Raw genomic sequence first — 27,476 nt, 5'->3', positions numbered from 1 at the left:
GCTGTACTGGAGTATAATGATGGTTGATCTGAGAAAAATACAGCAATTAACCAGGGTCAGAATTTCTAATACATGCAAGATTATTTCTTACCTATGAATGGCCAGCAGTTCAAAACACTTCAGATTCAGACTCTTTCAGTGCTAGCCATTAAAGGCAGTGATTGAGAAGAAGGCGGCAGACATTCAAACCCCTAAGAGGGATACAGCAGTACTGACAGGAACAAAGTGTCTCAAACTACAGACACAGTTCCCTCGGGCATAAACTTCAGGGTTTTGGCAGCAGGTGGCTGCAGGGGTGACCTGTGTGGGAAAAGGCCAGGAACTGCCCTGCACCACTCCAAACCATTTCCAACCTGCTCTGAAATCCTGAACAACCCATTACACCAAACATCAATAAATCAGAGGAGCACATGGTGCCTCTGCTCAGGCATACTTGAGAACGGGCAGCAGTCATCGGGAGATGTGATCTTGGAAGGACGAGCTCCATACCAGAGCAAGGACCATTTTTCAAGCAAGTTAAAAATAAACATCAGACTTCAGAAATTCATTGTAAAATGAGGCTGAATAGACTTAAAATGTAACTTTCTCAAAAAGCATCTTAGTATAGATCATTTATTTATGAGAAACCCACCATTAATAGAGACATGCAGGCAAAGAAAAAAACCAATTCACATTTTTGGCTTGGTGTGCTGTTCATGCTTTCAATAAAATTTCAGGTGGGTTTTCCTTTTTTAAACTTAAAACATCAGAAGATATTGCTTTGAAGTATTTTGTCACAAATTTCCCAGAACTGAGTTAAAGTCTATAGATCATGAATGAGGTTCAAAAAAAGTACACATTGAAAACATTCACAAACTTTGGTGATTAGCACACGCACTTCAGCAATGTAGATTGGTGCTTTGCTCTCTTTCAAACATCTGCAGTAGAAAAGTATCTCATTACAAGCAAAGAAAGGCCAAAAGATGGTTTCATAATAGCAACAGATAAAACAATCTAGCGAGAATACTTCCTCTGCTGAGTAGCAGCTGGTCAACTCTTCACCAGCCTCAACTTCCTGCAGGCCTCAGCTTCCCCGCAGGTCTAAATTGTAATTCTTTTGAATAATGTTAGTTTTAAACCCAACTGGAAGACAGTATTTGGTAGTCCCTCTAAAAATAACGGGGGGGGGGGGGGAGCAGTTACAGCCAGGCATGGTAGTTATGTGAATCTTTAATTATAGTTATGTCATTACTGACAACTCCAGTTTTCAGTTGCTTTTCCCCCTTTTGGTTTAACTTTCTCCATTATAACTGTCTCCTAGACTAACTATTTTTTTAATATTAAGTGTTTTTAATCAGACTTAAACCAGTTTGAGTATGAAAATTAAATAGCACTAAATATAGGTAATGTTATCATACAAGAACAAAGTTGCAGAACACTTGCAATAAGAAAACAAAAGTATCTTTTTCCTAATGACAGGTGAGAGTCAGATCTGCAGAAGTGACCTCTATGAACAGAGGTAAATACAAGCCCACAACCACTTACACTATTGGCATCTATGAAAGATCCTTGGCTTTGGCAGTGGTAGAATGACCAGGTTTTTCCCTCTTTGTCTAAGAAATGAGTCAGTATATGAGAGGGAAAGGGAAACAGTGTGTCTGCAAGACTGGCTGTCCAGTTATACTCTTGTTAACTGTTGTGCGAACAATGCAATTCAACAAATAAACTGAAGCATGTTATTGGGATTTAGGCTAACAGAACAGTGGTTGCGCCGAGTAAAGCTTCAACCTTGCAGCTGGCGCACAACTGGAAATACAGACCCATTTTTTTTGCTTGTTTACTCCATGGAATGTGCATCCTTTCCATAAAAGGCTCCAAATTCTCATTCTAAGATAAGACCATCAGTTATTTTTGGTTTTAAACACTAACAGTATTTGCATTCAAAACTATGTAAATGCAAGTGCTAGAAAATAAGTTGTAGTCAAGAAAAGACCAATTAAAATTTTTCGAAGTTTGGGGGAGTATGTTATTAAAACTTCTCAGAATACATAACTTTGTGACTCAAAGCAATCCCCCTCAAAACCAACAACTTTAAAACTGTTTATAGGAAGCTTTGCTTAACAAAGGATAACGCATTACCACAGTTTTAATTCTCATTCCACCATGCGTCTGTGGTTCTATTGATCTACTCTGCAACAGAGCTTTTAAACATCTGAAGGATCGTCTTTTGCTTATTCTTAGGTAGTGAACAAATATCATTTGCATCACTGGTATTAACCACACAATTCAAAACTTTTCCTCCCTTGATGTTGGGCGATTTCATTCGGACTCTAGTAGGGGACTGCCAGTTTTCATTGCAAGAACCTTTCCGAGTCTTGCGGTGATTTGTCTCAGCCTGTTTTTTTGGTACCTTTGAGTCTTTTGCCATCTTAGAACAACTCTTTCTAGCAGGAGAGTCTTTCATAGACTGAGGTGGTTTGGTGCGAAGAAGGTACTCATCTGGAGAGCCCTTTTGTCGATTAAGTGTCCTTTCCTCCTTGTTGATCTGTTTTTGTAGCTGCAGAGCCAGAAGCCTGTCCTGCTCCTCTTGCATACGCCTTTCATAGAACTCCTGCTCAAAGGCTTTCTGCATTTGCAAGTTAAAATCATTCATCTGCTCCCCTTGGTCCTCTGAACTTTCCAGAAAAGTTCTTCTCCTCTTATCAAGCACGCACAAGTCAACTACTGCTTCAGCTGGTGGTTCCAGTGACTTTCTTTTTGGAGTCTCCTTAGTGTTCTGCAGTCTCTCCGGTTTCTCTTCATCTGAGTGTCCAGCCACCTCCATGATATCACATATTACACTTTTCCTGTCAGACATCACAGAATTTGTTGCTGCCTGAATATAGGTACAAGTTTCAGCAGAGTTTTCAAGGTTTATGCTTTCTACATGTGTTAAACTGCCACTGTCTGACTCAATTTCATCATCTTCTCCTTTGGATCCACGAAGAACTGTTCTAGACCCTTCCCTTTTTGCAATTCCATAAAGCGCATCCGGAACTTCATCTCCTAGACAATTTGGTCCTGGTGTTTCTCCCTGCTTGACAGCGGCAGTTTCCCCTGAAGCTGAGGCACTGAAATAGTTCATGCATGATTCCAAAAACGAATCCTTAGCACTGGAATCTTTAATCATACCAGTCAGCTGTGGAGACAGTGTCGGCATTTCCTCTTGCTCATCTTGCCATGCAGAACCGCTGCCTTTGTTGCTATTGGTCTCCTGAAGAAAAGGGAGACCACTAATAAAGTAAATTTATCAAAAACCAATGGATATGAATAAAATGCAAATCTCACTTCTCATAGCTGTACTGCTCATAACTACTCTGGGATATTAACTTGGATTCTTCTCTTTTTAAAAAAATACATAATTGTTTAATAACAATTAAAATATTTAAAACAACCTACAGAAGCCTAGCTAAAGGACTGAAAACACAACTGCAGCATTCTCCTCTTATCAATGACTCAAATCAACCGTTCGAGGTATTAGCCTGCTCATCTTCTTTAGGAGCCTAACAGGAAAGATCAGACAGAGATATGGAATGATGAAAATCAAAGTGCAACCTCCTCCCGTGAGCTCCAGAACTGTCGTTTTAGTTTTATACACCACTGGCTGCAACCCCGAGCTTGCTGAAGACATTCACGTAAGGTACTTCGAGACTACACAAAGTAACTATCGAAGTAAGCCGTAGGTGTGCATCTGCAGACTGTCAAGCATGGTTTCTTCCCCTTCCACTTTGGGGAATCGTAAATACTGAAGGTAGTTCAAAAAGGGCAAGATAAATTGCCCAGCACTGATGTGCAAGGGGAATATAGGATTGGCAATCCTATAGGCAAGGGGAAAATAACCCATAATTACAAACACTGAGATTTATAACAAAATTGTTCTAGTTACCACAGAGCCAGAGTCACTCCTGCCTCTTTCTGTTGTTCTAGAGAACGACGCTGATCCCAACGCATAATGAAGCTTTGGAGACAGATACCTTAAAGAGGGAAAAAAAAAAACAACTATACGTTTTTAAACTTTTTTTTTCTTGAATTGCCAGTCCTTTGCATTAATCGAGATCTTCAGGTTCATTCTAACAAATAAAACCAAGAGAAGGGGAAGTGTTTTCCTTCTCCTCCATATTATCCTGTGAGGAGCCATTTTAACATTCAACAGTTTACATTTGCCCCAGATTATCCAGGGAAGTTGGACTACAGGATTCTAAGGATGCAAATGGAGCAGAGGGACACTATACCAAGAAACAGACCAACAACTAAAGAAGAAAAACTTGAATTACTTACTTCTGAATGTCTCCAGAGTTTCTTGCTTTGTTCTTCGTCTTGCACAAATTAGCTGGGGATGTTTCAGATGAGAGACTGCCTGCTGGTGAAGGACTGCTGAGCACATGTCCTTTGGAATCGTCATTCTTCGATGACAAATAAAAATAGCATCATACAAAACAAAACATAATACAAGCTGGAGAAAACCCAGAGAACTACTTTGTGTCTGCTGCAGAATTAGTTACTTTTGTCCAAAGAATTCTAAAACTAAGTAATGGATAGTTATGGAATAAGAAATGCTACATGTTCTGTACACTTTCCTGTATCTGGCATTAAGGGACAAGAGGTTTTGCTCAAATAAGTACATAGGTTTCATCATTAGGACTATTATCAGGTAGCAAAAAACAACCAACCAAAACACCAAAACAAATTAACAAAACGAACAAAAAACCCCCAAAATATAAGGTAAACTTTCATCGTACATTCCTTTTTTTCAGTACGGGTTACAGACATCAATTTCGTCCAAAGAAGTATTTTTAAAATCATGGGGAAAAGGAAGCATTCAGAAGAAAACCAGTGTTTTAAAATGTTTCACAATGAAAACATCCAGCACACATTTCAAGTGCATGTTACACAGGTAGAAATGTTTGGGGTATTTCACCCTTCCACTGGTTCTTCAAAAGTTAATGGTAAATCAAGGATCTAAAGTAGGGGGGGGCTGACAACAGCTTCCAACTACAATTAAAATAAATTTAAACCATTCAAAATTTTAACTTTTACTCTAAGTTGCTTACACTATATCAACGTTTTCTACTGTCCCCCTTGATCCTAACTCACCAGACTGTTACTCAGCTGCCAGGCCAACTCTTCATCTTGCTTCAGCTGTTTCTCCATCTCCTTCCGTCTCTCTTCTGCCAGTCTGTGTTCCTCCTCCTCTTCTGCTAGAAGCCGTTGAATGTATTCCTCACTTGCCTTGTTCTCCTCTTGTTCATGCGCTCGCCTTTCTGCCTCCACCTAAAGATGATTTTTTTTTTAAAGGTTACTACTGTAGGACCACACTTTACACCAGAACCTCTCAGCTGACACTTCTTAAATGTGAACAATACACTATTCACAAAGACACTGCACACTTCAAAGCCAGTATTTAACTACACAACTCTCCAAAGATGTAAGAATCAAACTGATACTGTGTGTGGAGTCTTCAGTTTGATAACAGTGACCTATCTTTTGGTTTCTGTAAGACTACACCATTAACCGTGCTAGCATGCAAGGTTAAAATTCATTTACTCACCTTTGAAAATGTTAGTAACAAAAACTAAGATCTCCAATACATGGATCACAGAGAAACTCAAATTAAGATTCTTTATAAGGCCAGCTAGACCACAGCATTTGCTCAACCTGCTTATATCATCGTAATGTCGATACTAGCACCAGATGCCTAAAAGACAGCACATCTCTCTTCCAACTCCTTCTGCTCTCTTGAAACACACAAAACCCAAAGCAGTAGACCAAGAATTTTGAATCTGCCTTCTTTATGGCAGACATCCACTCTTGGCAAATGAGTTATCAGTAACTCCACAAGGACAGCAAAGTACTTTCAAGAGTGAATAAAGCTTTCTTAACTGGGTGACGGAATTTCGAAATTTGCTTTAGAGAAGAGTGTCAAACTCTAATACTACACAAGCTATGTTAAGCCTGAGTTTGTTTCAAATCATGTACTGATGCCTTATGACTGGCACCAGACACCACTACATATTTCACTGGCACTGTCTCCATTAACTATCAATACTATTGCTGCCAATCAATCTTATCCCATAACTACCATAAAAGAGAATCCCACAGTCGTCTGTTTCACATACTCCCCCTGCTCTTGTAACAACCAGCAACGGGGCTGTCAGGGAACAGAGCATTCTTATACTACTTCCAACTATAATTCTTACTACTACTGTGTCTGAATTGGAGGAAGAAAGATCCTTTAGATTCTTAGACAAACATTAAGATTTCTTAAAAATATTTTCTGATTTTCAAATGAACACAGATAACAGGGAGTGGGCAAATAGGGAAGAAAATGCTGTATGTTCATTACTCAAGTGCATCTAATTGTGGTATGTTACTTAGGGAGGGAAATCAAGAAAGGCAAGTATAAGACCAAAGCCAAAACAATTCCAAATTTTTACATTTGCTAGTCTGAAATACTTTATGTGCATCTGAGGATCTAAAAAAGCCATTTTAGTACGTGTGGGCAGGGATGCAGATAGTGAAAGGGTGACAGCCTGACCCTGAAAGAACTCTTCTGCAGATTTTTGGGACATATGAGGCAGTGACTAAGAGACCTGCCTGAGTGTTCTGCTGTGTCTGTACCTCTATGTGCCTCCTAGCCTGCAAAGCACACCTACTTGCAAGGACAACAAGACAGCATATGTTACTGGACCAGTCGAGAGGGTGAGGTAGGAGGTATAGATCAACTAGCACAAGAAAACTTGAGAAATGTCGCCTCATGTCGAACAGAAGGAAGTCTCTCCTCTTCCATAAAGGATAAAAATTTAATTCATGCTTCAGGAATGACCAGTGTGTTCTCACAGCAGCAATGCCTTTTTAAGTATCTTTCTTTTTAATTAAATAACATTACAGCTGTTTGTGGGAACAATTAAAATAACTAGATACAAAGCATTTATGCTTTTAACTATGTTTTTAGACTTACCTTGCTAATCTCTGCTTCATATTCTTGCCTCAGTTCCCCAGGCTTGCTCAGCTGGTGTTGTGGATGGGGGACACAGACTAAATGAGAGGAAGGAAAAAAAGAAGTGAGGAACAAAGCAAGATCACAACAGTCAACAACGAAAGATTTTAACAAAAGATCACTTCCACACCCTGTCACAGGAATGATTTTACTTAAGTCAAGCGCTGTGGAAAATAAGCACTTTGTGTTACAAAGGAACAAAATAAAAAAGCACCGTGTTACAGAGCAGCAAGAAGAGTCAGTGTTTTCCAAGCACTGTATATAGAGTAAATAAGTATGCTGACCATAACTTATGTCTTTTGATTTTGTGATTAAAAAGACTTCATAATACCACAAGTCGAACAACATGTCATAGAGCCAGCCTACCAATTAGCCTCCCCCAACAGAGCTTACAAGACAATAAAACCCAAAATCCTTCTTTAAAGAGTTAATCAGATTTCACTTCCTTTTCTCTGACACTACAATTTTAGGCTCAGAGACTCCTGCATAGACTGAGGCCCTGGAATTTCTAACCAAACTAATTAACAGCATCTAAAGAGTTGAAAAAACTTTTAGCCACTTCACTTACTTGATAGTGATAAACACACACACACACACACACACGCAAATGCTCCACTTACAGATTTTACAGCTGAAGTCGTACCAGTAATGAATTACGGCCTTTGCAAGGACAGGCAGGCATACACCAATGCTTTGTGCAAAACACATGAACAAATACCCACTTAAGTGATCAGACAATAAATTACCCTCTGTACCACAAACGAAAAAGGCACGCATGGCGATTTCTCTGCCTTGCAAGCCTCTTTCACAGGCGAGCTCTGACACGGCATTTTCTGGCAGTAACGCAGCCTGTCTACGCGCAGTTTCTTATTTCACAATATCCAAAGTCCACCAACAGTAATTACTTTGGTAAAGCAGAGACATCCCAGGACAAGCGACATTTTACTTACTTTCCTCTTCCAAATCCTGTCCGTTAATCCTACGCTCACACTCCTTTGGGTAATTCTTCTGAATCTTTTCCCAGAGTTCCCAGTTGATAAGAGTATTTCTGCGGGCATTATATCGTGCCCAAGAAGAGACTCGACGCCGACAAAAAGGGCAACAAAGACTGGCCTTTTCAACGGTCAGCTGGAAACAAGAATTACAGAGGGTATGGTTGCATGGCAGCGTCACGGGCTCCACAAAGATCTCCATGCAAATTTGGCAGAGGCAGTCAGACAAGGAAAGCGGAGCCTCCGATTTCTTCGACATGCTGACTCAAAGTAGAGGAGCAAGACTAGTACAACATCAGTACCTGAAAGCAAAAAGAAACACGTATTTTACTTCCCATAATGAATATAAAAGAAAACAGAAAATGCTCAGTTTTACAGCTACTTTATGAAAGCGTCAGTGGATTTAAGAAGTCTGCTTAAGTGGTTACTTGTGCTCATGAGGTGAGAGATTCTTGACTTTCAGAGGAAGACACAGGTCTCTCCAGAAGCCATGGGGAAACTGTAGCAGGTTTTCCTACCGCAGTTGCCTGTGAGTTGTAACAGGTGCTTCGGGGACAGCAAGGCAGTCGCAAGGAGAGGGGGGAAAGAAGGCGAGAGCTCTCCCAGCATTTACTTTCTCTTAGTGATAAGCTATGCTCACATTCGGTGGAGATGTTATCACAGTCACCTTAACCTTCCATTCAGTCAATTTTTCAGTATATGTGCATCCTTCAAAAGTCGCTTCTGGTACAGATTTGGTTCCAGCATGTTCTGAAGGTGAAATACAACATCCCTATGCATCAGAGGAGCGGAGGTTCTTCCTTGTTCATTCATTTGCTTAAGCTGGGACTAAAGAGTCAAAATACTTTTTCTTAACATAAACAAAGAACTAACCAATGCGTTCAACACTTCAGCATCTCCTTGTACGGCTTAAAATGGCGGGGATCATCCAGCCTTTCTATCACCAGTCCTCCTCACAGGATTTTTCCACTTGGCCCAGAAATGCTGTGGAACAGAAAATAAACATAAAAGACACATACAGCAAAAAGGCTAAAAATACTGGGGTTTAAGTTACAGGAACTTAAGAAAGTTCTTACAAGCTTCTTAAGAACAGCCGGCTCCACAGGGACAGGAGGTCCTTCTCAGAGAAAGGCTGCAATTTCAGTCACACAGGAACTCGACATGGAGACAAATATACTTTTAAAGTTGGATTTTATTGTTTCTGCTCTCCCTTTGTTGATAAAGCAAAGCCTTCAATTTTTTTTAAAAAAAGGACACCAGATAACATAGAAACACCCAGTTTTACAGGTGGTGGTGGTTTGTTAGAAAGACCTAGTAAGTCTATGTATATCTGTTCCGGACTAATTTCAACTTGTATATGGACAGAAAACATAACGCTTACGAAGCCGTTAAGACGCGGATGCCCAGAGCAGGAGAGGGCTGGGCGGCAGGGCAGCCCCAGGCACCCTTGGCCGGGCCGGGCCCGGCACACGGGGACGCCGCGCCACCGCTACGGCCGCGCCAGCGGGAGGAGGCTGGGCCGCCCGCCCCCCAGCCCCGCGCAGCCCCGCGCAGCCCCGCGCAGCCCCGCTCCCCGAGCGCTCGGAGCAAGGAGTCAGCACCCACCGAGCTGCAGCTCCGCGGCGGCGGCGCGGCGGCCCTCGGGCCCGGCGGCAGGTAAGGCCGCGGCCTCCCGCAATGGCCGCGGCCTCCCGCAATGGCCGCCGCCGCCGCCGTAGCGCTGCCCGCCCGCCGGCCGCCCCGCCCCGTCCCTCGCTGACGGGCCTCTCCCGCCCTCCAGCCTCTCGCCTCTCCGCCTCCTCCGAGCCGAGCCTGCCGGGAGAGAGACAGGAGGGCCCTGCGGCGGGGCGGCCCGGGGCAGGCAGGCCCGGCCGCGGGCTAACGACCCTCCTCCGCCTCACCCGGCCGCCGGAGCCCGCGGCGGGCTCCTGGGACCAGCGCCCGTTTCCCCGCGGTGCTGCAGTTTTATTGTCCTAACAAGTATTTCAGCCATAGATAGTTACCGACGGATCTTGCTGAAAGGCGGCCTGGCTAGAGCCTCTTTCCCCGGGTTTGTGGAAAGCAAGAGCTGCTCCAGAAACCCTCGGCTGGCAGACAGAAAGACTAAATATGTGCGTTAACAAAGCCTAGCCTGGGTGCTAAAAATGTGAATCTTCTGGCCTTATTTAATCAGAGAAAGTAACCATAGCATTAATGAGTTGTTTGTTTGTTTTGTTGTTCACTTACTGTGGGCTACCCAGACTTAATGTCCCTGCTATCTTGGAAGCAGCATGGTTGTTTTTAAACCACATAAATAAGTAATAAACTGTGTGGTTGGTTTTGTTTTTTGAAGAAACAACTATCAAAGGAACCGTACTTTTTCCTCATACTGTCCATTTCTGCAGTAAATAGCAATCCCGACTGGGAAAGGTAAATACGTCAGTGCGGGGTGCACAGCCTCGCGTTGGAGCGCGCCCACAGTCACGCCTGCATCACCCGCACGTGCAGGACGAGGGCCGACCCGTCCCTCCCCTGTGCTCACCTCTCCCCGGGCACCTGCGCCCACGTGGCATCCTGGCTCATCTCCTTCTCCAGCGCCTCGGCCTGCAGCTCAAACTTCTGTGCCAGTTTCTGCAGGCTTGAGTCCAGGTCTGTGAACTGAGCCTCCAGGGTCTGCAGCTTCGCTTCTACTCTGAGGGATGGAAAACAAGGGCGTTTCATAAGGACTTGGGCATCAGCGGTGGTGCTTTCTGCCGTGACGGTGGGTGACACTTACGTTGCACTGTGAACAACTCCAGGCCCTGTTCCGAGGCTTCTCCCAAGCTGTACGAGAACACACACCACTAGAAATTAAGTTTTTTTGACATGGCCCAGGTTTTTTTTGGCCCTTCCCCACTGCAAAGGTCTTGTAACTTGTAAATACAGATGCAAGATTTGTATTTAGATATGTCTGCAGGTCTCAACCATTTGCATCAACGTTAGCGGCACAGTTTTTTTCTCGGATACATTTTGAGGTGATTTGTGCTTTTACTTGTAGTATCATGATCTTTTGAACCGCTTATCATTTGACATTGAGCAGAACTTCTCATTCTTCCTCAGATTAAAAATGATGCAAATAATAAACAAGCCACCCGCAGTGTTTCTCTTCTCCCGTCAGCTTGTCCTGCTGTGGTTTTCCCTCTTATAGGACTCTCCTTCCACAGAACAACTGTGTGATAAGAAGACCTTAGTGAAACAGCAATAAGAAAACTGCTTTGTAGCTGGTATTTATTAAGCTGCTTTTTCATTACTTAGTATCTGTTGCATTTTTCCTTATTTAAAAAAAAGGCAAAGCAAAAAAAAAAAAGGTGCATCTTTGTACTCTCTTAAATAATAACCCTAAAGATGAATTTTTGAGTTTGAGCTACTTCACTTTTGCTTAAGAAAACTGCCAGGTTTAAAAGAGCTTACTGTGTTTAGGGACAAAGTATGAGGGAATGCAAGTATTTATGCTTTGTACCCATTTGCTGCTCTTTACTCGAGAAGCAGGGTATGCTGGGCTTCTGTCCTTCCGGGGTGGGGGTTCATAAAGACAGTTTTCTTTAAGTTTGCCTCAGTTAGCTGATTTATGTCGAGGTATGTTCTTGAGAATCCTGAGGATCTCAAAGCTATCAAAATATGAAGCATTCAAAGTTCTTTCCTGAACAAGTATCTCAGTACTCTGTACTTGAGAACCGATTTACTAGCAGAACATCAGCTACTCCTTATAGACTTTTGTGATTTTTCTTTGCATTTTACCGGCAGAACTTCAGGCTATATCAGTTGAACGAAAACTATGCCATCACTAAATTTCATTACAGGCAAGACCCTACATTTTTTTCTTTAGCCTCTCTTTCTTCATCCCCCATTTGCTCCACTGCTTCTGTTACTATTATTATTGTTCTAATGTTTAGGGAGTTGGATTCTGAATTGTGACCTTCCTGTGTTAAACACTGTACTCAGGTCTTTACCTTGTTTGTTGTGGTCCTATTTTGTTTATCTTTGGCTGAACTTTTTTATGAGGACAAAATACACAGTAGCTTTCAGGTGATGACATTAAACAAATAAAAATAAAAAATCCACAAAAAAAACCCTCCAAACAAGCAGAGGTTAATTTTAGATTGTATAAACAGCAGATTAAATAATTTACCAATAGTTTTCCCTTCTTTCACGCATACTCCACAGCATTTTAAAGCCTGCTGTCTTAAGAGAAGGACCAAGAACGCCATTGCTTTGCTAACAGTAGCTCCCCCCTCTACCCGCGTTCCTCTTCTCTGGCTTTGGGTACTGTCCGCAGTTGACCTGAACAAGGAGGAAATAAAAAGGCATCAGCAGTGGCATATTTTTCTAAGTCTCCCTGACCTTAATTCATTATCTGGCTGGCAGCTTGTGCAGATCCTCGTCTAACGAATTTCTGTTGTTTCCTGAGGCTAGGAGACTTCCTGCGTGATCTTGTGAAAGCTGCTTACATCCTGATCTTACTTTGGTAGGACTTCTCTTGCTTCAGCGAGATTTTTATTTCTCAGAGCCTCCTGTCTCCCTCCTGCTGGGTCACAGTGGAGATTTTGAAACTGGGCATAGTTGGTACTGGGTGTTGGATTTCAACTAATTATCGTCCATCGTGTTGCACATCATTCCTGGACTAACTTTTGTGGGGGCTTCACCCATTCAAACGTGTTTATGTCTGCATGCTTGCCATGAGAATTTTAGGACTAAAATAGAACTTGATTTGGAAAATTGAGCTTGTGTGATGTAGAAATGCAAATAGTTCAGAAGAATGGGAAGAGCTGATATGTCATAACAGGATCGAGTCTGTCAACACAGAGAGAGCAAGTGTATAAGCTGGGGTGAGGGGGGGTCGATATTTGCTGTGAATAAGTTTCAGATCTGCTTCATACCTATAGCTGCGCAAGTAGAGAACAACAATGTAATAGGACAATACAGTGTGGCAGCGCAGAAATCCCAACAGTAAAAGTTTTAGGAATAACATGGTGCAAGCACTCTTTGGGAGAGAGGAATTCCTTTTGAGAGGAATTGTTAGAAAATGAGTATATTCTTCAAGATTTGCTGGATGGATGAGTGCTGTCCTGGGGGAGATACCTGCCTGTGAATTGCTCCCCTATTCCAGCTTTTTACCAGGGTAAATAAGCTTCCTAATTGCCCATTCTTGTGAGCTTTCTCCTCTACAAATAAAAGTTATCAAAGATCTCATCTTTAACGCTACTGTCTGTGCTGTAGTTGTTTTTCAGCAGCCTTTATTCCAATGCTTTAGGATTTGACTGTTTTTATCTTCCCAGCACTTTTTTGATATGGGATATATTGCCTGTCTGTAAATCACTCTTGTGTATTTTTAAGCGTCTGTAGCAAACATTACAGCATTTGCTAATTTTGTGTCTAAAAATATCTGTTCAGTTACACCATGGTACGACCGATCTCCATAACTAATCTTCTACAGCTTTTTGTAAATTCTGATAGTATCAGTGCTGCTGTCTCTTGATCCAAGTTCTGAATGAAACGAGGAAGAATGGATTAAACCTCCTGCTTTCATCTCAATCACAGCCTCTAAACACTTTCTCCTTTAATGTAAGTGAAGTTACCATTGAGTGGGTGACCTCTAATGTCTGTCTCGTGTATGCACAAACCACATCCCCGTTCTTTACCAGAAAGCTTTTTGGTAGCATACAGAACTGTACTTGGAAGATTTGCAGTAAGAGATCTAGCACTCCTGCTCTTCTGAAAGTGTGGTTGTATGCATAACCTCATTTCCGCTGTTCAGGCATTTACAGAAAATGACATTTTTCATTACTTTAGAGCCATCACATCGGTTTTATTTTCCGGGCCAATGCAGAGCCCCACACTTCTCCACAGCTCTTCCTGCACACTCCCTTCATGGTACCAGTTAGACGTATTCTTCTTTAGTCAGTTTCCCACAGGCCTAATTTTCACTTTTTCTTTCACGAGTGGTTCCCATGTTTCTGTTTCTCTCTCTGGTCAGGTCTCTAGTATCTTTTTTTGCGGTTGCCATTGTGTGAATCGGGAGTCATAAAAGCCGTTGGTGAGCAATGTTAGTACCTCGACCAGAGGAGCAGCCTCTTACCAAGTCTATCAGCTGGTGCGTGATACCATTTGCACAGTACCTTTGAAGGTAGTGTATGAAAAGCTGTATGTGAAGGTCCACTGAGCGGGAACGCTGTCCCACCTGTCTGTAGCTGTGGAGAATGTCAGACCCTTTTTCAGCTCTTCTTCCTGAAGAGCCGCGCTCATGGCTTACATTTCATCCCGTGACTGTTGTCTGCCCAGCTGGTTAGAGACACCATCTATCAGTGACTGTGCTGTCGCACTGCAGCTGAACACGTGGACTGGTGCCAGCAGGGGCAGCTTGGGCTGGATTATTTTACATGGAGCCAATGAACCTGTCGGTCAGGCTTTCCTCTTCCCAGTACAGGCTTTGGAAATGGAGGGTGAATCAGCATCACCTATGTCCCAATTCCTCAGCAACAGTGATTTTCTTTCTTTAAACTTACAAAAAAGGTCCATTCTCGGGGGGAGGGGGGTTTGCTAATGATAACCACTTACTTCCTATCTTGAACCCTCCAAACTCTGAGGCATTTTCCCAAATTCAGTTCATCCCAAATCTCCCATTTACAACAGCAGCAGAGTGCGAACCCAAACTTCCCATTACCCATAACCAGCCAGCAATGCTTCATGCAGCGACAGGCCTTTGCTGATGGAGCAATTGCGCAAATCCTGCAGCAAACCACCAGGACTAGCAGTTTGCAGGCTGGCCAGAATGGCATTCACAAAACCGTGCAGCTTGTGGCTCTGTCCCCCTTCCCTCCCTAATGAGTAAAAAAGAAACAGAAGATTGCTCAGGACCCACTCCCTTCCCACAAACACACAATGTATATTTACATCTTCTGTTACCCACAAAAATTTCCAAGGAAGCACAGGTTTTTCTCCTCTCCCCTGCCCCAGTCCTCTACGCCCCTCGTCCTTCCCTGTCCCTTAGTGCAGTGCTAGCACAACCCTTCAATGACCTGTTTAACGTTTCGTTCAGGGAGCGCAGGGAGATGCTGGCTTTAGCCATCCTCCTGGAGAACACGAAGAGAAGAAATAAAAGCTGGAGTGGGCTTGATCCTCCCTCCTGAAGCAGGCAGCAGCAACAGGGACAGGGGATCTGACTCCTGCTGGAGGTTGTTTGTGCCGAGGCTTTTTATAGACTGTATATCCAAATATAGGTCATAGATGCACAGACACATGCTCGTGAACGTATCACATACAGACCTACGCATTTGGACTGCTTCCTTTGACCCACTGATCCTGTTTGTCTTCATACACAAAATTAATTTAGAGGTGACATGACACTATTCTGCTTTTTTTGCTGTGTTTTGGCTTCATTTTGCTGTTGTGCCCACCAGTTTGTGTCTTGGGACAGAGTCTCCTGCTGTTAAAGGCTGCATAAGCAGATTACTTTTTAGCCTTTTTTTTTCCTGTTTAAAAAGTAAGACGGTAAAATCAGTTCTGGATGAGAATGAGTTGTATTTGGTTGCAGGGAGCTGTTTTGAGGATGAAGGATAGCTAAACCAAGACGGTTGGAATCTCTTCCATAAAGGATGGACAACCAGCACAACTGGCTAATGATTTTCAGGAGCTGGGTATGCAAAAAAAGAGCTGGAAATTTTTCCATCAAAAAGAAAAAACGAAGGCAGATAGATAGTGCGCGTCTGATCACAGCACAGCTGGTGAAACAAGACAGCATAAATCCCACATCAGTGAAGCAGGTCTTCAGCCAGTACCAGGCATTCAGTTTTCTGAAAGGTTAAGGACAGCCTGAGAAAAAAAGCTTTTTTTTCTTTTAATTATTTGCCCATTCCATGGGAAATCCAGCATGAATTGAACATGTCAAGAGCTGCAGCATTCCCACTTAGTTACATTCTCCCCATTTTCAACTTGCAAATTAAGAGATGCTTCTAGCAAGGTGTAACGGCCAAGTTCTGCTCATAGTGTTTCTACAGTTTTGGGAAGACAGTGGAAGTATTTGGGTAAGGAGGAGCAGTGCCTTTGGCCCTTCGTATTCCCCCTGTGATGGGATACACATTACCCTTCTTGACACTATCTTGCACGGCACCTAAGTTTGGCAGTATTAGAGCGAATGTAAGCACAAGGGAGCAGTGACAGAGAATGCATTTATTAAGAAAAGTGTAATAGTTATTTTTCCGTGGGATAAACAACTGAATGCAGAAGACAGCTGACGCATTAAACAAATGTTAACATTTTCCCCTGCACTTTTGCTTACCGCAGCGTGAAAAAATCCAATTGGCAATGACTGTTTAAGTAATTTGATTACTCATTAGTTAGTTGACGCTTCTCTAGTCTTATATGCAGCTGCTGACAAACTAATGAAAAATATATTTCCACTATGGCCAGTTTACGCTAACTGTGACACAGTTTAATGGGGAGAGTGAAGTAAAGCACTGAAATAGTTCAAAATGCAAGGAGCTCAGCCAATGACTGTTCAGCATCCTCATTTAGCATTGTGGGTGTCCCCGTTAGCATGAACCTCGTCCTTCAACCTTAATTATGTCAGCTTAGTCATGAACTAATATTATCCCTAAATCTATTGAAACCCGTTTCACTTAAATTCAAGGAGCAAACTGCCAACCCTGCAAGAAACAGCTGCAGTGAATACCAACAGCCACTGAAAAACATAAGGCGAGGCCAGTTCCATCATGGGTACTTGCATGAGTACACAGCAAATCCCTTCCCCTTCCAAAGGACGCAGCAGGTTTCACTGTTCAGTTCACTGTCAGCAGATGTAACTGGGCTCATTTCAAATACTCTGAGAAGTATTTTCTCCCCACAAACTTCCTTAAACATCTCGGCGTCTAAGGTCCTGGCAATGGATACACAGATACAGAACTACTCTGATCAGCAACTAATACTGTCTTGGAGCCTTTGATCTCTGCACAAGAGATCCAGTTCACCTTCTCTCCGTGCTCAATGGTTAGCTTTGGTAAAACTCTAGCATGTTCATTGGAGGCCACTTTGTTGAGCTTTCCATCTTTTCTGGTGGAAGCAGGTGCTTGGGCCTTCCTTTTCTGAAGAGATTTTGCTGGACTTTTCTGCTGCTTTCCAACATCACTGCTGATATCCCAGAGCAAGACTTTCCCGTCGTTTCCTCCAGTCAACAACCAGTATGCTTCTGGCATAAAGAGGACCTGCGATACTCCCAAGCTGTGACCTTGAAACTCCAGCTCACGTTCAAACTTGACACCAGTGACTCTGAATATTCTGACTTTACCATCTTGAGCTCCACAGCCAAAGATGTTGCCGCATGATGCGACAGACAGGGAATGTGCGAGTGGCGGGTTAAAGAACTGGCCAGCTGACTGTGGACTGTCTTCCTCCGTTTCACACTCCTGCAGGTTTGTGGTCCACAGAGGACGAGCTTTCTGCAGGTTCCACAGCATAACCTTGAAAAAAAAGTGGGAATCAATAATTTGTCCATTTCTGATTTTAAGTAAAATCAGATCTTTCACTAACAGTAAAAAAACCCAACTATACTTCTTGCTGTAGCAGAGCAAAGGCTATGCATGAGTGCAAGAGATGCAAGATGTGTTGTGAGGAGCAGTTGAACTTCACCTGAGAAATACGGCAAATCTTTATGGCACACTTTCCAAAGCCTCATACTGCCCTACTCAGCAGCGTCAATGACTCAGACCTTTAGACCACAAAATGGATGAAAAAGCTGTTCTAAATGCCTTTCCATTCATCTCAGCAGTAGTAATCATGATACACTGCACATCAATTATTTAAAAGGAGGGACATGGGAAACACTAGCAGTAAAGAGAGATCATTATCATTCTGAATTTTAGTTCCATCTCGGCTACATACTTGTCTTAAAATAATCACTTCCGTGAACGTGTTTGAAAAATGGAACAGCAAAAGGCAAACAGTAGTTTAGGCTCTCAATTTTAAACAGACATATATGTATTTTTTTAATATCCAATGAGTAGATCTGGTTTGTGCTATTTCCATATCGAGTTAGGGCGTGCTTTTCCTGATGAGATGGGGGGAGGTTGTGCTTTTAGACTTGCTTTTAAAATGCCACCTCATCTCCAAGCCCCTCATGAAGCAATCACTGTGCCTTCAAATGAATCCTGCATCTCTCATACAGCAATTCAAGTACTACAGATTTATATTGCACCAGTTAAAAATAATCCTCTCAATACTTTTGTAGTATCGGAATTGATGATAAGCATTTTCAAGGCCAACAGATATGAAAGCACAAGTCAGTCCAATGCAGTACTGGTGTGCTGTTTGCTTTTTTAATCAAAGCTTTAATTTGTCATTAATAAAGATATTCCTCCACTAGGCATCTCCAGTAGAAAGTACAGAAGTCTTTAAATTTGGGCCACAAGAGAGTTGTCACACTGGCTCTGCGTTTCTGGAATCCAAATCACTAAGACATCCAAAATACGTTGTTTCCTGTCACTTTTCTGTTTTATTGACTGCTGTTGCTGCTACATTAAAACTACTTTGCTACCGATGAAAGGGAAAACTTTCCACGATGACTGTGCAGAGCAGAGTAAATCAGAGAGGCTGTGTCTTAATGCTTAAGGCCAATACTCCTGTTTCCATCACAGACAGCACTGCATCAGCTTTATGAATTCATCAAGTGCTAACAAGTTTTTTGCAAACTAAGTATTTTCTGTCCTCATGGCATTTTCCCTCCTTCCATGGCACTCCTGAAAAAACGCCAACAACCTAAATTTCAGTTCTCATCAGCTACTAGTTTCACTGAGGGTTTGACATGTGAGCTCAGAACACATTTTGATGCTCATAGAGCTTGTAACTTGTCCAAAGACACGCTGTGGCACAGCATTTCAGAGTACTGCAGCACAGCTTCTCTTTGCGAAATGATGTATCTTAAAGTCAGCTTCGATGTGGAAAAATGCTCTTTTCATTGTACAAAAACACACTAATGAATTCCTACTATTTTGGGATACTGACTTTCACCTAAAAAACTCCTTGCCAAGCTACAGTAAAACATACTAACTAAAAAGTCACAAAAAATAACCAGTTCACTCGCACAGAAGTGGTATATAAACAGTTACAATTCTGACAAAAAAATCTGCATTTTAGGGATCTGAAATTAAGCCAGACGTCTAAGGTGCCGAGCATTTACTCTCAGACCGACACTTTGGTACCTCTGCAAAGATGTTTCTCACAGTCCTTCATTTAAAATTCTACATCCATCGTTCAGTCAAACTAAGAAAAAAGAATTTGGAAAATTTCTGAAAATTTGCCAAAGTTTAAACCTGGCAGACTTGTATCAATCAGCCTCTATTTGGATATATATACTTATTGAATTTATATGGATCATGGCTTTAATATGGAAAAATACCGCTTATACTAAATATCACAATATATTTGTTCTAATGCGTGTTAGATGCACTTCAGTTTTAAGAACATAGGGTGAAACTGCTCAACGCTGTCGAAGCAAACTTCACCCTAATACCACTAGAACCACAGAAATCTTTGTAGAAGTGATAGTTTTAATCTCAGGCTAACCCAGGAACATGGTCAGATCTCAACCACTGGAAACACATCTGTTCTGGGTGGCCACCTTTGGCAACGTAACTCAAGACTCCATTAACTCCTAGCACAGTTTCTCTCAGAACGCTTCCACAAGTGGCGTGCAAAGGACAAAGTTTCCTCTTGACGAGGACAGAGAAGCGTAAAAGACAAAGAACATTTAACGTTTCAAGAGGTTAATCAGAACAAAGGATAAATTTATAAAAATTACTTATCCTTACAGTGGTATATACCACCTGGATAGATATTTTTCCACCTGGCATAAAGTATTCTTGCTAGCATACTGTCTGCTTCAAGCATTTTGCGTTTTCCTATCAATCATCTACATTTCGTCTGCAGCCATAACTAGGGACAACTTCTGGTTTTGGTTCCAACAGAGAGCTAACGTGGCCAGAGCATGCTTTGCACCATCTTCTCATTTCCCCCCACCCCACCGACTTCCATAATGTAACTATTAATGAAGATAAAAATAGGGAGAGGAACTGCTGAGTAGAAGATGGCACAAACAGCTTCTCTGCCAAAACTACTTTAGAAAAGTTAGGGAGCTTTCCGGCGACTGCAGGCTGTACACCCTCAGTCTTAATGAAAGTCTGTTGGTGCCTCACTACACAGGTGGGTAGTTACTGTTTCGCTTCTCTAATAACCATCTACTTGTACGCAAATCACCTGCATGTCCATTCCACAGGAAACAAGGCTTTGAGGCCTCTGAGGTCGAAAGACAACAGAAGAGCAGATGTTTGTGTGCCTCAAGGACCGGCTGACTTTCTTGTTTTCCAAGTCCATAACCTTTATTGCCCCCGAGTCATCTGCCGCAGCCAAGAAATTGTCGGTCTCATTCACTGAGAGGCAGTTGATCTCCTCCTCATTCACGCGGAAGCATTCAATGGGCTCCTTGAGGGATCGAACATCCAGCAAACTGATCGTTTCTCCGTGGGAGGTGTACAGCCTGGTGGGACAGCGGGGAGAGAACACCACGGAGGTCACATCGTCTGCCTTCGGGAGCTGGAGCTGTCCTGCTGGAGCACCTCCCCTGTCCCAGAGCGTGAGCTCTCCTCTCTCCGCGCCTGAAGCCACTAGCCCTTCCATGTTTATGTTCAAGCACAATATAGAGGACGAATGTCCACCAGTCCATTTGACTGCCATATTTCAGTGACACCTCTGAAACAAAAAAAAACAAAACCCTGAATTGAGCTGGTGTTGGTCGCATTACAGTGGAATGCTTACCTAAGCAACAAGATCATCGCGATGACTGTAATGCACACTACTTGAAACCCTAGCGTCCAATTAAAACAGGCACCTCTACAGATCAGTACCAAAATGAAGCTTTGGCTCGAAGAGCATCAGTGTTGGCCACGACAGCGTGGAACGGCCGCAGTACGGGCACGCGTACCTGTGCAGTACATGGAGCAGATCTGCTGCTCTGACATGGCTGCCTAGGCGAGAGCTGCTTCCTTTGCTGCTTCCTTGCACACACAAGGACATGGTGCGCCTGACAGAACAGGGGCACGGCTCCTGAGGGGACGTACTGGAAAGGGGCAAGGGGAAAACGGCAAACCAGTCATCTTCTTGTGACTGCTAAACACGAAACACATGCTTTCACACGTTTTAAACATTTTTAAACAATGGCATCTTTTTAAAAAAGCATTACCATTTTAAGGCAGGTAGTTACGAGGTTCACAACAGGTTTAGTTTGGCCTCAAAGCAGCTCAAAGCGCGCCCACTCAGCTCACCACGCTCCCGGCCCCTAGCTTGGCACCACGGCCCACAGCAGCCCCTGCGACGGGTCCGCTTAGGGGACCAAATCAGCAGAAAATGAAGTGGGGGAAAAAGCCCGAGCAACGCAAAAGCACAAGTTTTGCAGAGAGGAGCACGCTGTGGGGGAAAAGGAGAGCGAATACCGGGGTAGGGGGCCGACGGCAACGCGGGGTGTGTGGGCAGAGCTATAGCTGTCCCGGCACCAGCTTCGGCGACCGTGGCACTGCCTTAACGTCTCTGGTTTTATGGCATTATTGGACAATAAAGGGTTTCTTTTTTTTTTTTTTTTTTACCATGTTATGTTTTGCATGTGATTTTTGTTGAGCCTGGTCTAACGAGCAGCTAGAATTCATTCAATCCACCAGGAAAATTTCCGTCCTGTCGATTAAATAAAACCACAGAAAGCGCCGGATACCTTACCCGCAGCTTGGGTCGCAAATTCGCCGCCAGCCGCTCGCTCGCCCGCCCGCCCGCCCGCGCTCGGGGAACAGAGGGAACTTTTTGCCGGCCGCCCCCTCCCGCCCCGCGGCCCCGGGCCCCGGTAGGCCCGGCTTTTAGGAGGAGAACCGCCCCAGCGCCGGGGACGCCAGCTCCTCAAGGGAGCTGAGGCAGCTCTGAGGGCCGATCCCGGGGCGGGGGAGCCCCGTCCCCGCCCCCTGCGATCCCCGGGCCCGCACCGGACACCGGCGGCAGCGGCGGGGAGCGGCGCCCGCCGAGCCGAGCCGAGCCGGGCCGGGCCGGGCCCGCCCAGCCGCGCCGCGCCGCGCCGCCTCACCTCACCTCCGCCGGCCGCTCCCGCGCATGCGCGGCGGGCTGCCCGCGGCGGTGATGGCGGCGGCGGGCGAGCGCGCCCCCTCGCCGTGAGGGCCTTGGGCGGGCGGGCGGCGAGCGCGCTCGGCCCGGGGCCCGCCGCCAGCGCTGTCGCCGGCGAGGGGAGGGACAGCGCGGCCCCCGCGTCCCGGCCCGCCGCCCGCGGGGCGCTTCGGGGAGGGAGGCGATGGCGGCGGGCCCCGGCGGTGGCGCGGGCGGCGGGGGGGCGGCGGCGGCGGCGGCGGGAGGGCCGGGCTGGCGGTTGCCGGGGCGGGTGCTGGAGCTGGTCTTCTCCTACCTGGAGCTGCGGGAGCTGAGGAGCTGCGCGCTGGTCTGTAAGCTGTGGCACCGCGTCCTGCACGGCGACGAGAACAGCGAGGTGTGGCGCAGCTTGGCGGCCCGCTGCCTGGCGGAGGAGGCCCTGCGCACCGACATCCTCTGTAACGTGCCCACCTACAAGGGCAAGGTGAGCCCGGGACCCCCCCAGCCCCCCGGGGACGCCCCCCTAGCCGCTGGGTCCACCCGCCATTGGAAGCCAAGGGGGAGGCCTGAAAAACATGACAGGATTTTATCTCCCTCCACCCTCCTTCCTCTCCTCCCCTAGGTCCGTGCCTTCCACCACGCCTTCAGCACCAACGACTGCTCACGGAATGTCTACATCAAGAAGAACGGCTTCACGCTGCACCGCAACCCCATCGCCCAGAGCACAGACGGGGCGCGGACCAAGATCGGCTTCAGCGAGGGCCGCCATGCCTGGGAGGTGTGGTGGGAGGGCCCGCTGGGCACCGTGGCCGTCATCGGCATTGCCACGAAGCGGGCGGCCATGCAGTGCCAGGGTTACGTGGCCTTGCTGGGGAGCGATGACCAGAGTTGGGGCTGGAACCTGGTGGACAATAACTTGCTGCATAATGGGGAGGTGAACGGCAGTTTCCCCCAGTGCAATAATGCGCCCAAATACCAGGTGAGTGGGGCTTGGCGCGGGCTGGAAGCTCCACCGTGTCTGATGGCGGCTGGCCATTAAGAACCTCCTCCCTCGTGTGTCCTAGCTGTCTGCCAAATTGGCCCTAAATGCCCACCTAAGAGTCTCTTTGCCTTCCCTGCAGAAGGCAAATGATTCCACCTTGTGAGCCTTTTCCCCCTTTATCTACTGGTTCCTCAGGCTACACCCGTGGGTGGTGTTCAATGCATCTGACCCTCAGTTGTTTCCCCGCTTTTATTTCAAATATTGAGTGCGAAGCATGTTCCATGGGTGTCTGTTTAGACACCATGTTACTTTTTGAAATAAAAGCCAAAAAGACTGGTGTAGCCTTCTGAAGTCACGACTTGCCCCACAGCAAGGTGAACGTCTGTGGTATTTTACCCCTTTGTTGTACGGCAGGGTGAGCTGAGATTAGTGCTTAGGTAAGAGTCTTCCTGCAAAAACCTGCAGCAGTGCTGAGTGCTGCTTGTTGGCTCACTGGCAGCGTTCCCATAGGTGACATCCCTTGGCTGGGATGCTGGGACATTCAGATAATTTCAGGTTATTGAAGAGCAAGTGCCATTCCACCTTTTTGTCCCTATTGAAGTGTTTATCTTTGTTCTTCTGGCTGCTCACACAACTACATTTTGACTGCTGGATTTCCTCGCGTTACAACTTAAGCTGTATGCGTTATAATTTCCATCTCATAGTGCTGTGGCTTTGTACGAGTATCGGTTTATGTTTCAGTTGTAGGTGAAGATCTGTGTATTAACTTGTATCTGATATTCCTAAATTTCATGTAAAAGTTCACCACCAAGCACTTTAATTCTGTCTGAAGGTTATACCTGCCATTTTTGGGAATAATACCTAAAATAAGTGTAATTAAAGAGATTTAGATCTCTTTCTGTTTGCATGTTCCCTAGCATGTAAATTGGGTTGGCATGTTCCAGACTCGAGCCTTTGTGGTCGCTTTCTGCTGTCCTTGTCTAGGCCTTTCTGCAGCAACAGGGTGAGGAAAGGTTTTGAAGCCAAGAGTCCCCAGCTTGTGTGGGGTCTCGAGGGTGAACGCCATTGCTGCTTTCTCTATAAAAAAGTGTTGAGAGCTCAAATCGGTGATCCTTTGGAGTATTTTGTCTTTAGTAAGACAGGTACAGTGATCTGCTCATAGAAAATGTACTTCAAGGAAACACACGTGTTTGTTAGTGTTGGTTAGAAGAAAAATGTTTTGGCTGGAAGAAATCCACAGCATTGGGGCTGGCTGGTAAAGAATCGGAAGTTTGTGTGGCATCCTGCTGTGCTTGCTACTGGTGTCTGGGACTTCTACTTATGTCTAAAATAATGTCCACTAGATAAATGCAGGGAGCACCATGCATGCCTGGATCCGAGTCTCTTGCTGTGTTCAGTGTTGGTTTCACTTGTGTGTGTGTGTATATATGTGTGTATATATATATATATGGTTTTTCACGCTTATTTTGCCTAAGCTTTGCACTGGCATTTCCTTCTACATTGGTGAGGGAATACCTCTGTCAGTGACAGTACCTGCATAGCAGTGTATTTTGGTATATTTTATATGTGGCACTTACTGTTCTAAAACAAGTTCATTGTCTTTAAAATTGCTCTTCGCAGAGCGATAGCAACAGCTAAATACAGAGTTCGGTAGCTTGGAGGCCATTACAAAGTTTCCAACACTGCAGTCTTCTGAAGCACGTGGCATGTGGTATGCTCACTCTTGGTGCTCTCTCAAGGTTCATATGAGAAGGGTTACGTTTGTTATTGTGTAGGTGGTTAGATACAGGCTGCCCACTGGAAGCGGGCAGCAGAGGTACTTGGGATCCTAGTGCATTTGAGCAAAATTGAGAAATTCCCATCACAAAAGTAATGCAATCATGAGAAACAGGAAAGCCTTGCTTTAAAATTACCTGCCCCGTTATACGTGGGCTATGCTTGATTTTTGTGTCTCCATTTGAATATGCTGACTCTTTCTATGTATTTTTTTTTTTATTCCCCGCTCCTGTCTCTGTTTCCAGATAGGTGAAAGGATTCGAGTTATCCTGGACATGGAAGACAAAACATTAGCATTTGAGAGGGGCTATGAGTTCTTGGGAGTTGCCTTCAGAGGACTGCCAAAAGTTTGCCTGTATCCAGCAGTGTCTGCTGTGTACGGTAACACAGAAGTGACTTTGGTCTACCTGGGAAAACCTCTGGATGGATGATGTGGATTGTTTCCTTGGGACATCGAGATGTGGATGACTGGGAGGAGAAATCTGCATGTTGGTTAGAGGGAAACGTGTATTAGAGGAAAAACAAAAAAGTGTGGGTGTGTGTCCAAGAACCATCGAGGGAGTCACACGGAGTTTTGAAATGGAGGACCAGCCATACTTCAGGAATTGTGTTACATTTCCTCTTTCTACCAGGCCAGAAAAATCCTCAGGGTTGCAGTTGGTTGAGTGGGAAGCTGACACATGCATGTTGCAACAGATTTCATTGCTAAGATGGCAGTGTGTGACCTCAAATATTTAAGAAAGGATTTGATACAAAACTGCTTGAAATTAACCTGAGATTTATAAGTAGCGTGTTTTGTGAAAGACTCCCATTTTAAAACTGCTTGTTCCTTCCCTTCCCTCCTTTGGGCCAACACGGGTACCGGAGGAGAGCGAGTCTGGTTGGGTTTTATTTACAATTTTTAACATACAGAGAAGCATGGTCTGTCTGGACTGCCCTTCTCTAGTATAATGAAACAAAACGTGTGCAGCTATTTTTAAGTGTATTTTAAGGGTTGTATATATAGAACACGTTGAAAAGAACAGGTAAGAGAAAGGGTTTGCTTTATTCTAACTGGGACATAATTTCTTAAAGGGAAAAAAAACCCCACCACGTGGCATCAGAAAATATACCTTGGACAGGTAACATTCATGTAAGTGTACTTCTTCTGTTGTATCGTAAAGCATTTTGGGATGCTCTTGTGGAGTACGGTGCTACATTGGGTCATTTTCTGTGAAAGTTTCCATAGCTTTAGCAACAGTTTTGTTCTCTGTAGGAAATGCAAAATGTTTTCCCCATGAGTTTCCTTTTGCCAAAATTTGTGGTCCCCTTTAGGAAAGGAAGGCACAACACGGCTTGTCTTCCTTTTGACATCAAAAATACAAACTTTTAAAGCATTCTTAGACTTGCTAATCACTGTTGCAAAATGTTTCAAAATGATGAGGAAGGAGCATTCAGTTTCTGAATCCAGACCTTGTTTTCAGCTTAAATGGCTTTATAAGGCTTTAAGACTTGGCTGAACCTTTCTTTAATTAAATAAAATCCCCCGGTACGCAAGTATTCACCTGCTTGTTTTCAGTCAGGACGAGTAAAACTCTCAGCAGCCCTTTGATGGGGATTCTGGATCAGGTTCGATGTTCGGGCTTTTCACTTGCACCGGTTTTCTAAAAACCATGTACTACCCCCCGGTGTGTTGGCGTGCTGGCATACGCAGGCTGGGACGGCTGTGAAGCTGAGGGGTGTGGTAAGGAGGGACTTGCTGCTGAAACTGCTTTCCTCTGAGGTTGAAAGGTCTGTAGGGAGCCCCAGAAGGGCTCCTTTTAGTAGGGCATTAAAATCTGTAAGCCCTGTGGCTAGCTCTTGACTCTCGTTTCTTGTTTGTTGGTGTTTTCCAGAGCTGTCCGAACTATTTCAGAGCGGGCATGCTCTTCAGAGAGGGAAAAGGAAATGTTTGTACAACCTTTTTTTGCTTTATTTGTGCTAGAGAATGTGAATTGCTTAATATTGGACACTGGCAATTCTCTGAGCAGAGAAGAGAGAGGAATTCCTCTTAGGCTGTTCCTTGTTTCCTCCCCCCATTACTCGAGTGATGCGAGGAGACCGGTGCAAGCAGGTGAGTGAGGCTCCTAGTCTGCTGCTGAAGAGCTGTCCTTGGAGTGCTTTTTACCTAATAGATAACCAAGTTCTGCACTGGAACAGAGTATGTACGTTGTTACCATTTAAAAGCATTTTAAAGTATTTATTTGTTTTGTGTGTTGTTTATTGCTTAAAGGCAATATTGAGGTCTGTTCCTCTTGGCTGCGTTAAAGAAACAAAATACACAGTGAGAAATGAAGGTGTTTTAAGTGGTGCTGAGAACAACCGAATAAATGAAGTGGGATGGGCATATGAGTACCTTTTGGAAAAATCTGTTACAAGCATTGATTGTACTAGACTGTAAAGTATGTATCTGCATAGCAGAACCGTGGGGCATGGAGTGGGGGAAAAAAGGAAACAAAACCCTGTCCAATTTCAGAAAATAAAATTGTCCCTGAGATGAATGTATTCTCAGTGCAGTTCTGAAAGACATGACCTCTGCACTTGGTCATGA

At 44.5% G+C, this 27,476-nt stretch overlaps 4 protein-coding genes across 14 annotated transcripts; 1 reads left to right on the top strand and 3 right to left on the bottom strand.

Moving 5' to 3' along the window:
* Nucleotides 1–576: 576 nt before the first annotated feature.
* Nucleotides 577–9,699, bottom strand: RNF168 (ring finger protein 168). 7 transcript variants are annotated; one of them, XM_087740757.1, is made up of 9 exons: nt 9,613–9,699; nt 9,084–9,162; nt 8,881–8,991; nt 7,966–8,309; nt 6,977–7,053; nt 5,113–5,289; nt 4,297–4,421; nt 3,905–3,992; nt 577–3,232 (listed from the first exon to the last, which is right to left on the bottom strand). In XM_087740757.1, exons 4-9 carry the CDS (start codon nt 8,264–8,266, stop codon nt 2,165–2,167), a joined length of 1,836 nt encoding a protein of 611 aa, XP_087596883.1. In that variant the 5' UTR covers nt 8,267–8,309; nt 8,881–8,991; nt 9,084–9,162; nt 9,613–9,699; the 3' UTR covers nt 577–2,164. The 7 variants fall into 7 exon arrangements, with proteins under 7 accessions (XP_087596883.1, XP_087596881.1, XP_087596882.1 ...); XM_087740755.1 differs by having other exon boundaries at nt 9,084–9,217; nt 9,613–9,688; XM_087740756.1 differs by having other exon boundaries at nt 9,084–9,183; nt 9,613–9,679.
* SMCO1 (single-pass membrane protein with coiled-coil domains 1) lies at nt 8,961–16,037 on the bottom strand. Its single transcript, XM_087739839.1, has 4 exons — nt 15,042–16,037; nt 10,529–10,678; nt 9,613–9,819; nt 8,961–8,991 (listed from the first exon to the last, which is right to left on the bottom strand). Exons 1-4 carry the CDS (start codon nt 15,089–15,091, stop codon nt 8,961–8,963), a joined length of 438 nt encoding a protein of 145 aa, XP_087595965.1. The 5' UTR covers nt 15,092–16,037.
* A 135-nt stretch (nt 16,038–16,172) lies between these two features.
* On the bottom strand, nt 16,173–22,121 carry WDR53 (WD repeat domain 53). Of its 5 annotated transcripts, XM_087740765.1 has the most exons (4): nt 21,778–21,804; nt 20,993–21,127; nt 20,269–20,548; nt 16,173–17,477 (listed from the first exon to the last, which is right to left on the bottom strand). In XM_087740765.1, the coding sequence occupies exons 2-4, from the start codon at nt 21,082–21,084 to the stop codon at nt 16,890–16,892; spliced, it is 960 nt and encodes a 319-aa protein (XP_087596891.1). In that variant the 5' UTR covers nt 21,085–21,127; nt 21,778–21,804; the 3' UTR covers nt 16,173–16,889. The 5 variants fall into 5 exon arrangements, with proteins under 5 accessions (XP_087596891.1, XP_087596888.1, XP_087596887.1 ...); XM_087740762.1 differs by lacking the exon at nt 20,993–21,127 and having other exon boundaries at nt 20,269–20,760; nt 21,773–22,121; XM_087740761.1 differs by lacking the exon at nt 20,993–21,127 and having other exon boundaries at nt 20,269–20,760; nt 21,778–22,121.
* Nucleotides 22,122–22,189: 68 nt separating this feature from the next.
* Nucleotides 22,190–26,014, top strand: FBXO45 (F-box protein 45). Its single transcript, XM_009462831.2, has 3 exons — nt 22,190–22,633; nt 22,772–23,128; nt 25,153–26,014. Exons 1-3 carry the CDS (start codon nt 22,355–22,357, stop codon nt 25,336–25,338), a joined length of 822 nt encoding a protein of 273 aa, XP_009461106.2. The 5' UTR covers nt 22,190–22,354; the 3' UTR covers nt 25,339–26,014.
* The last annotated feature ends 1,462 nt before the right edge of the window (nt 26,015–27,476 follow it).

Source organism: Nipponia nippon, unplaced genomic scaffold (assembly GCF_047370975.1).
Source record: "Nipponia nippon isolate SJK-2023a ecotype South Korea unplaced genomic scaffold, ASM4737097v1 scaffold_7, whole genome shotgun sequence".
NCBI classification, from domain to species: Eukaryota; Metazoa; Chordata; class Aves; order Pelecaniformes; family Threskiornithidae; genus Nipponia; species Nipponia nippon.
The sequence above is the reverse complement of the archived record's forward strand: the minus strand, read 5'-3'. Positions and strand labels throughout refer to the sequence as shown.